Source organism: Mus caroli, unplaced genomic scaffold (assembly GCF_978045245.1).
Source record: "Mus caroli unplaced genomic scaffold, Mus_caroli_1 scaffold_7, whole genome shotgun sequence".
NCBI classification, from domain to species: Eukaryota; Metazoa; Chordata; class Mammalia; order Rodentia; family Muridae; genus Mus; species Mus caroli.
Window position 1 is genome coordinate 27,247,241 of NW_028227262.1, and position 10,535 is coordinate 27,257,775.

At 50.4% G+C, this 10,535-nt stretch overlaps 1 protein-coding gene across 4 annotated transcripts in view; it reads left to right on the forward strand.

Annotated features, from left to right (window-relative positions):
- Iqsec3 (IQ motif and Sec7 domain ArfGEF 3) overlaps positions 1-4,192 on the forward strand; it is a 99,054-nt gene extending 94,862 nt beyond the window's left edge. For 2 of the 4 annotated variants that reach the window (XM_085839977.1, XM_085839978.1), the window contains one exon: positions 606-4,192. In XM_085839977.1, the coding sequence (XP_085696103.1) occupies positions 606-1,067 (462 nt within the window). In that variant the 3' untranslated portion in view covers positions 1,068-4,192. The remainder of the gene's footprint in view (positions 1-605) is intronic. The other 2 variants (XR_015047569.1, XM_085839979.1) reach the window with 2 other exon arrangements.
- Positions 4,193-10,535: the final 6,343 nt, after the last annotated feature.

Genomic DNA, 10,535 nt, shown 5'->3' on the forward strand with positions numbered 1-10,535 from the left:
TTCTTACAATGCGTCTGCCCCAGCCACCTGCTCCTGACCCATGCAAGGAACCAAGATAGGAGCTCTCTCCGTCTCTCTTGAGTGAGACTGGAGGTGATGGGGACTTGACTATCTCAGCATCTCTCAAATGCAAAGGTCATGGCCTCAGACACAGTAGAAGGACAGGGCAGGTTAGGTCCACAGGACCCCTTTAAGGTTCCCCAGCATTCTGGGCTCAGGCACCTTAATGGTAATGACGAGGCTTCCTCCTTAGTCACAACGAGGATGGACCTGCTTCTCTAGCTCAGTGGGTAGAGAGAGTATTCATAGGGAGGACTTTGCCCTGCAGAATCAACTCACAGGAGATGAGACAGGTCTGGAGAACCAAGGTGGTGGTTGGTATTCTCCATACATCCACAAAAGAGTGGTTTGAGAAGCTGTTTCCCTGTGGGTAGAGAAACAGACCACCATGGGGATGAGGGGCGGGTCAAAGCCAGCTCAAAAGCATCCGATGGACATTGGGCAGGAGAGGTCTGGAGGGAGGCTCTGGGAGGCTCGGGTGGCCAGCCCCAGCAGCTGGGAATTAGTGGTAACATTTCATGCTTCTCTGGCTGTTTCTAAACTAGGTGTCAATTCACAACAGGCTTCAAACGTCCCAGCACAGCCCCAAGTTGGGGGTCGAGAGGGAAGCGCCTGCACCATCACCACCAACATCACCACCGCCGTTGCCGCCAGACCCACAGCCTAGCCCCCTGAGGGAGCAGCCCCCACCGCTGCCACTGCCACCACCCACACCCCCAGGCACCCTGGTACAGTGCCAGCAGATTGTCAAGGTCATTGTCCTGGACAAACCCTGCTTGGCCCGCATGGAGCCCCTGCTGAGCCAGGCTCTGTCCTGTTATGCCTCATCCTCCTCAGACTCCTGTGGCTCCACACCCTTGCGTGGTCCAGGCTCCCCAGTTAAGGTCATCCACCAGCCTCCACTGCCCCCGCCCCCACCCCCATACAACCACCCTCATCAGTTCTGCCCCCCAGGCTCCATGCTGCTCCGGCGCCGTTACTCCAGCGGCTCCAGGAGCCTGGTGTAGGCTCTACCCTTAGCGCCCCTATGTCCCAGTGGGCTGTCCTTTGGGAATCTGGGCTGCTCGTCGGCACTGCTCACATCTAGGTGTAATGCCTTCCTGGCCACTGGTCACTATTGTAGAAAGAGAATGCCCTGGCAAGATGGTTTGCTTGACCCAACCATCCTTCACTAACTGATTTGAGTACCTTGCCACCAATGTGTAACCACCTTCTCACTCTTCTAGGGGGTCCCACATGGCCAGATGGACCTTCTCCTCTGTGTTCACCATGCTCCCCTTATTAGATTGTAGATTGAAGGAAACTGAAGCCAAGGGGCCTGTGGGCTGATGGGCTTGCAATCTTGGTCTATCAGTGTCCACGTCTTGGGCCAAGAACAAAAGGCTGAACCTGCCAGCAGCACCCTCCAGGACAGGGGCAGGCTACCCCAGCATAAGGTGTATCTATGCCCCAGCTGAATCAAGGAAAGCTATCCCTGGCTCCCTGGCAGGACCTAGGCGTAGTAGAAGGGAGCTCTGTCTGCTGCGTCTGTTATCCAAACCTGTAGTCAGGAAACTGGTTCTTAGCTTCCCAGGGATGTTGGCTCCCTGAACCATGTCCGCTCTCCTGCCTCCCCCAGACCCAGGAAAGACCCAAGAAAGAGAAGGGGCCAGGGTATTCAGTTCTGTCTGGGTCAGTTCAACGTGGCCCTGAGACAGTGAGGTCATGTCTGCAAAGTGCACTTTTTAAGAACATTTCTTGGTTCTCTAAGCCTTAAACGCTCAGCCAGTACTGAGCGTACACAGGCAGTTATCCGTAAACACATGTGAGAACCAGGTTGATGACTTCCTGGTAGAACCAGAAGCAAGGAAATGAGGTTGCAGCTCTGCCCAGCCGAGGTATGACTTGGCCTGGAGGCAGGGATTCCTGGTGTATGACTCTGCAGCCTCTGTGTACAAAGACAAGGTGAAGCAGTGGGGTTCCAGAGTCACTGTGCCAACCCTGTTGTCCTAGCTTTGAAACAGTCCCTCCCTGGAAAATGATGCTGGCTTCCAGCAGGGATGGCCTAGAGTTCCTGGACCTTTGAAACTGCAGAGCAGAGCAGAGCAGGAAAACCCATCAGCTTCCCAGGCCTTCATCAGCACCAGAGCCAGCACAGGTAGCCCTGGCCCTACAGAGCCCCAGAGACAACAGGGGTGGTGTCACGGGCGGTCACATTCATGCTGTTTTCAGGGACACCTTTCACAAGCCAGGCCAGCCTCCTTTGTCCTATGCCAACAGCTATTTCTGACTGTCCTCAAGGTGTCCTCCTATCAGAGCCTGATTTTAAAGTTTCCCGAGAGGCAAGAGGCACAGTGAACGTTGCCATGGTTGGAAGTGAATTAACTTTTCCTGGTCCCTACTATACCCCCCCCAAAGATTCAGTACTCTGAACCAGATAGGAGGCATAAATAACCCAGGCTATTAGAGGGGCCAAATGACCCCATTTTACATGCGTGCATGTGTACATGCGTGCATGTGTGCATGCGTGCGCGTGTGTGAGTGAGTGAGTGTGTGTGTGTGTGTGTGTGCGTGTGCATGTGTGTGTGCGTGTGCATGTGTATGTGTATGTATGTGTGTTTTCACCCAAAGGTCATTATAATGTCACCCAGGGCATTTCTGGCCTATTCCTGTAACTTTTGGCCAATATACTGTCTCCCCACAGGCTCCCTGCCTGTGTTTTTCTGAGTTGGCTGCCTTGGGCCCTTCTAGAGCACTGGTATTTCAGAAAATCATCAGAATCTGTCAGGCTGGAACAGCTGACAGATAGGTGCCGTGCCTGGACACCTCACCCACCTGGGCCAGAGCAGAAAGGGCAGAGCCTGGGGAACGCACAGAGCTTTGATTGTGATTGGATGAACAAGATAACTGAAAATAGAGGGGAGTGTATGACTAATATGGAGGACGTGGGGTATGAAGGAGTGTGAGTTATGAATGTGTCTTAGCATGTTTCTGGAGTGGAGGTCATGATGTCGAGGGCTGATGAAGAGGGACATAGCCCTAGATAGCCCAGTTCCCATTGCAAGCCCTGCTCCCTGCTCACATCTGGCTTCATGCTAACAGTGCCCTCTGCCCCTCCCAGCTCAGCTGAAGTCTGACTTTCCAGAGGAGCTCCAGCATCAGCAGAGGTTTGGGCCCTGGCCCACCTGCACAGGCTCTGAGAACCCAGAGTCTCAGCACTGTGCACCTTTTCTACAGGGAGAGGCTTACCCAGGGCTGCTGTAGTAGCTCACCTACACCCCGCTAGCCAGAGCAAAGTCCTGCACAGGAAGCCACACTGCTTGGGGTCACAGCATGGAACATCCCTGAGCTGGCAGGACTTTGAGCCCCCAGTAGCCCAGTGCAGGAAGGAACTGGCCCACCTTACTGGTCAGGCAGTTAAAGCCCTGGCACCTGTTCTCATATCAGCCAACCTGCAAGTGGTGGGATTCACCTGTATCTTAGTCCCTAGAGACCTGGGAGAAGCCTCCTCCCCCTCCTGATGGCAGGGCCTCCATTTTTTTTGTAGAGGCCCAGAAGAGGCTCTTGAGACTCCAGTTGTCTCAAAAATTAAGGGAGAGGTGGAGTGCTAGTTGAGCTCCCAGATCCAAGCACCCTAAAAACGCCCCAGTCCATCAACTCTCTAGGCCTTACTTTGGGGAGCCTGGGATCCTCTTCCAATTTCTCCATTTGGCCCCAACTCCAGAACCAAGTGGGAGGTGGAACCAGCTTTCTTACCTCCTTTTAGGCAATCCCACCTAGTGTAGTCCTGTCTTGGCAGCCTTTCCTGGAAGCTGGCCTGTCTGTCTTTTCGTCTGCAAAGATGTCTTGCTCCCACAAATATGTATTGGTCCTGGGTCTTTGCTCCCCCTACTCCAGTGTCCAAAGAGTACAGGGATGTCTCTGTTACCCGGTAGAGGTTCCCGATGTCATTCATCTGTCTGTCTCTGCATCAGCTGTCCATCTTCCAGTGGTACCTCTCCTCCCCTGCTCACCCCTCACCAGATGGAGTGACAGCTCTCTGGGGACAGGCAGGGTGGCTGCACTCAGCAACTAATCCAAATGGCAAATATTTTGTAACAAAATAGCCCAGAGGTATTTTATCTGTTCAATTCCTAGAGTTTTAGAGATTCTATTGAACTGTGTCACTTGAGCAAACTTGTGTCTGTTGTTTCTTTCACCTTTATGGGGTGTTGGGTGGGAGTGGGGAAACCACCTTAAGTTAACATATCTCCCTTTCTAGGGTCCAGAAAGACAGTATACTGACCTCTGACCTCGAGGCTGCTCAGCTCCTCTCTGGTCATGGCAACCATTCTTTTCCCCAGGACAGACAATGCCTTATGGTGTAACTCCATAGGCATTAGGAAACCCCGTCTTAAGAAATTGAGGTCTGAGTGGGAGGGTAGGTGGGTACCAGGGCAGAGCTGATGTAGAAGGCTCTGCTAGTGCAGCCTGCCTCTTTCACAACTAATACATGTGCGCATCCAGTGTGGAGCAAGGCCAGACCATCTGCTTCTGACATTCACACCCAAAGTCTGACACCTGATATAAGGGATGGATTTTCAATGCCAGAATAACAGGCTCAGCTGAAAGAATTGTGGGACACAATGTTGGGGCAAGAGTCATGTTCCAGGTCTCCCTCTGGAGCTGAACAAGAATCCAGGGTTCTGGGAAGAAGAAGACAACAGCCAAATGGCTATGAGGTGGGTTCAGAGATGAACACAGTAGCTTACTCCTATAATCCCAGCCCACAGGAGGCTAAGTCAGGAGGATCACCACAAATTTGAGACCTCCCTGGGATACATTAGTAAGTCCAATGTCAGCTAGAAATATATATCAAGGTACGGGATCAAGACATAAACAAAAGATATTAGACATAGGCCAGAATAAAAGCTGAGCAGAGGGCTGCTGTGCATATTTATAGCTAAGGATGTCACACAGTTCAGCTCTGTGGACAAGGCAGGAGGTCACTGGGGGTGATTCTCCTGGCAGGAAAGGACCTCAGCCATGCACCAGAGAATCTTTTCTGAGAAGGAAAATGATTGGTACCTGCAAAGAAGATGCCCAGCTTCCCAGGCGACCAGAATTCTGAAGACCCAGACATCTAACAGCTCCATGATCCTCTATTAAAACCTTTAGGAACATAAGTTCACCCTTTCCCAGGAAATGGTAAATTCCAGAAGAAGCAGATACAGCTTGGACCTGTCCCATCCTGGGAATTCTATGACCTAGAAAGCAGAAGACTAGTCCCTTGAGAGCATCCTTGAGGGGTTCAGCTAAGGTTAGGCCTGGGAAAGGGCCCAAGGTCAAGAGGATTTAAGACCAATGATGTAAGCAGGCTAGCAGGCAGCTCCACTCTCCCAACATTCTGGCTCCTGCAGTGTGGTCCAGGAGAAAGGATGCCCTCCAGAAGGAAAAGGAGACAGACTGTTCAAATGGAGTCTCTGGGTCAATCTGTCCTAGGCCAGTGTCTCTGATGACACTTTGTAAATGGGGGACCCACTCATTGGTGATTGACTTAGAAATCATCCAGGGGACCCAGAATTTATGGGTTTCTGACTGCGAGAGATGAGTCAGAATAAGATGCTGAGTTGGTGCAGAGTTGGTGAATTAAACATTAAGCTTGTTCACGGCTGACAGGCAGTGGGTGGGAGGAGCACACATCACTACCGCCAAACCTCTGCTCTCAAGGCCACACAAGGCAAAGTCCACAGGATCAAGAAACGTGCAGCTGTGCTGACACGGGAGGGGTGGTGGACGCAGGTGTTAAAGTGGGTATTCAAACAGAGAATGTCTGAAGAGGACAACTCATCCAGGTCAGGGTCAGAGAAGCAACCTGAAACTACAGCTACAGGGAAGAGTAGACGCAACTTTTGGAAGTAGAAGCCAAGGCAATCTGTCAAAGGACTACGTTGATATGTAAATTTACCTATGTTGAAAATAATTCCGCGAAGGTGTCAACATGAAACAAAAACAAAACAGAAACCATAGGACTGGCCTTTTAGAATATCCAGATCAGGTGATTGCCAGAAGCCCGGAGCAAAGAAAAAAGGACCTGAAGGTGGGCAGGCAGATGCTCGGAAGAGACTCGGGCTTTCCCTGTGGAGCTGGAAGGCAGAGACACTCATGGGGTGAGGCAGAGCCAGAGCAGGATTCATTTCTGTGAGTCTGACACCTGACAACAGAGAGCCCTCGTAAAAGAAGCTCTCTCTGTCTCTGCAGTGCTCCGACCCTCAGATGTCCACAGCCATTCTCTCTGGGTGGGCAAACGTACATTCTGACAGCCTGTCAAGAACCTTGTCCATTGGGCCCCTTCATTCACCTCCCGCCACCTCCCTTCTCTGACCCACAGGCTCTTATGACCACAGAGGTTCCAGCTGTGGATGAGTGTGGGAACACTGTGTGGACAGCCCATCTCAGGGTACACACATATGACTCTCTGAAGCAAGGTCCACTCCACATCCCTCTAAGCAGCCCCTTTGAAAGGTGGAGCGCTCTCTCTCCTCTGGGAGGACTGAGGCCCCAAGACAGGACATAAGAACCAAAGCAAGATGATATTCTTTACTGTTCCCTTTTCTTCCTAGGTAGGCAACCAGGTCCAGAGCTAGGCCTCTTGGAGCAAGAAGGTTAAATGATCTGGGATGGGGAAAGGGGCAAGTTCAGAACTGTTCCCAGCAGGAAAACTCCATCCTGGATTAGGCCAGAGAAATCAGGCACTAGACATAAGCATGGAGGACAGACACCCTTCTGAACCCTACCCCACCCCACCCCCAACAGGTCTGTGGGTTTTGCTCCCTAGAGAACCAGCTGGCCCCTTGCAACTTAGGGCTTCCTGCTCTCGCAACCTCAGGATTGATGACCTCAGACTCAAGTTAGACTCTAGGAAAACCATGACTAGATGCAGGGAAGGCTAGAGACCTGGCTCCCTCACCCACACCCATCCCCTCATCCCCACAATCACCCCCACCCCCAACCTCAGTGTCTCAAGCCTCCTGGGAAGACAAGCCTTACCCTCCTTTCTTAAGAACCTCATCTCCTTTGCTCCTAAGACATCTGGGCTGTGAGTAGCTGCCCTTAGGACTTCCAAGAGGGGGCCATGAGAGAGCTGTGTCCTCTTTCACACCGGATCTTCAGGGATACTTACTTTAACTAGCTAGGTTAACTATCCTTCTTTGTTTTCCTTTTTCAAGACAAGGTTTCTCTACACAGCCCTGACTGTCCTAGAACTCACTCTTTAAACTAGGCTGGCCTGGAACTCATGGAGATCCACCTGCCTCTGCCTCCCGAGTACTGGGGTTAAAGGCGTGAGCCACCACCTAGCTATCCTTCTTGTGAGGGCACATCGGAACAATGGGATCATACAAAATAAGTAGAAGGAAGTGCATAAAAAAAGACAGAAGCAGAGATGAAGTAGAAAATAGTACGCAATAGAAAGAGTAGTGGGTCTGAGTGCTCATTTGATGGCCCATGAAGCTGACAGACTTCTAAGGTGGATCACGGCTGAGCCAGTGAGTGAGTACAGAAGATAGAGCTGCAAACAAATGCTACAGAGAAACTGTAAACTGGCAACTACCAACATGTCTTACCACAACGTAAGACCAAATAAAGCCAGGTATGGCAGTACACACCTTCAATCCCAGAGCCTCTTAGAAGGCTGGAGCATGAGATTTGTGAGTTCAACGACAGCCTGGGATACATAGTAAGACCTTTTCTCAGAAAACCAAAAGTTTTTCTCACACACCAGCCATCTTGGTTGGGGGTCATTCTACACCTAAGGCAGAAAGGTGGTAGCCACAAAGAAAACACTCCACCTCCGAGGAGATGCTCAACTCTAGGCTCCGACTCATAAGCAGTGGAAAGTACATGCCGGGCTATAACCAGACTCTGAAGAGGATCAGAGAGAGCAAAGGACAAATGGCTCATGCTCACCAACTGCCCAGCTTTGAGGAAAGCTACAACAGTGATTGATCAAAGGTATTGCCCATCAACCCAGCGGCAATAATATTGAATTGGGCACAGCATGCAGAAAACACAATAGCATGCATGCACTGGCTGCCATTGATCTGGGGGTTTCTGAAGCATGCGGGCACACACTGGAGGAAGTTAAGTAGGAAACAGTTTTTTCTTTAATGAAACTTGCTAGAGGTTTTGGGGTTTTTTTAACCCTAAAGAAAGAGGGTGGAAAAGACATTTTGAGACAGATGACAATGACAGTGCCTTTTTTAAAAGTCGGTGTACATAGTCCCCAGACCTCTTCCTGACACTGGGTCAGGTGGGTGACTATGTTCTATGTACACTCAGGGAACAGAGAATGCTAATCTCTCACAAACCCCTTAAGAAAAGACAAAACTCATCCCAGCTTCCGAATTTATAAGCCCAATACAACCTTAAGAACAAAAAGCCCCTCACTGCCTATGAGGAAAATTTAGAGAGTACAGAGCCTTAGGAGCCTACCTACAAAAATTATACACAGAGTATTAACCATCTGAACGTGGCATCACGTGGCCAAAAACCAGCATTCTGCGACCAAGCTGAGTTTGTCCCAAGAATAGAAAGATGGCTTACTATTAGAAAAATATATTCATATATTTCAGCACATCAACGGAGTAGAAAATCATCTAACAGATTCACATAAAAAAGCAAGCTAAAGTCACCTCTTATTTTCCTGTTTTCCTTTAGTGTTTGATCTTTGAGACATGCTCTCCCCTGCAGCCCCACTGGCCTTGAAGTCACAATCCTCCGGTCTCAGTATCCCCATTGCTAAACCCCCACACCCAGCTCAACACTTATAATTATTACTTTCAAATAAGACAACATCGGAGCCAATGAAACGTCATCACTTAATAAACACTGTCCATCAAACATCTGCACCAACAGCCTCACTCAAGTAGCAAAACGTTAAGATTTTTGTCAAAACTGGGAAGGAGGCAGGATCCTGCCTTGCCACCACTTCTAGGCACCCAGTGATGGAAGACAAGAGAAAGAAATGAGGAGCCTTGACTGGGGAAACATGGTGACTAGTTCCAGACAGCTCATTTGTCTGTGTGAAAAAAAAAACCAAAAGAGTCAAATTGAGACCACAATAAGGCAGAGAACTCAGATCTCTTGGTGGCTGGCTGCTCCCAGGCTGTGCTGACAGCTCCTGTATCCCCTGAGACCCTTTCTCTCCACAGCTGAACAAATGCTACCTCTCCAGTAGAGCCCTGATCCAGCCAGGAGAGCATGAGGTCCTTTTGTTTACTCCCATGGACGAACATCCTGTCAGGATGCACAGGTCTGCCCCAGTCATGAGGAGTGGTTATGGGGTCTGGCCTCAGGGCCAGGCCTTAGGTACTAAGGTAGCCTCTGTCCCCACGCTGCTGGGGTTGCAGTGGACAGAGCAAGCCTCAGAATGTGTCTGCCTCTGTCCTGGCAGATTCTTGTCACAGGAATGGGACTGGACACTGCTCTTGCAGACAGACCTGGCTCAGGCTTTGGCATCCAGTCTGTCTGTGGCAATTCTATGCTTACCTATGTGACCTACAGACGGACGCCTCAGGCCAGATGGGAGACCCAGCCCAGTTATCACACGAGGTGGAACCAGAATGCCGTCCCTGGGGCTGCAGCCCATCTCAGCCTGACATGACCTGCCAGACCTGCTTTGCGATCCTATTTGTTTCCCCAAGCTCATGTGTCCTTCCTGCCCTCTCTCCATGGGTGGTTAACAAGCTTTTCATCCCTGTCAGATCCAATCGGCCCTCATTACTTCAGTGAGCAGCTAAATCAACAAAGAAGCAGTGTGGATCTGGTCACTAGGGAGCTGAATAGTTAGAGCGGAGAGAGTGGCAGAGACAGAGAGAGAGGCTGTTGGTCCCTCAGAGTGAGGCAGACAGCCAGTGAGTCAGAGAGCCCTGGAGGCACCCAAGAAGGAGAAGACAAAGGAGAGGCCCGGACATAGACCGTAAGAGGACAGATGAGCCAGCATCCACACAGACTTTACCTTCCATGGTCCAGGCAACAGATAAGAGTGCCAATGAGGTACCCAACTGATTTCTAAGGGTGCTCTCTAGACTTTACCAGCAATAAGTAAGTAGATAGATAGATGATAGATAGATAGATAGATAGATAGATAGATAGATAGATAGATAGATAGATAGATAGATAGATAGATAAATGTTAATGGGGAGTTCTGCTTTCCTCTGCCACCAGGGGGCAGAAGAGGGCTCCATGCCGGCCCCAAAGTAGGAGTTTAGACTGGTCAGAGCACCCAGCTGCAATGGCAGGGTTTCTAAGAATTCCTCTCTTAGACCTCTTATTTTTCTCACTAGCTGATCCAATGAGGATTATCAAGGTGCACATAACAGTCTAGAAGGAGACAGGAAGAGCTTCCACGAGCCAAGGCAACTGAAGTCCTGGGAGTCCACAGATGCACCTTCTCAAGAAGAGAAAGTGGGAACACTCAGAGGCTCTCTGAATGGAACCCACACAGGACAAGACAT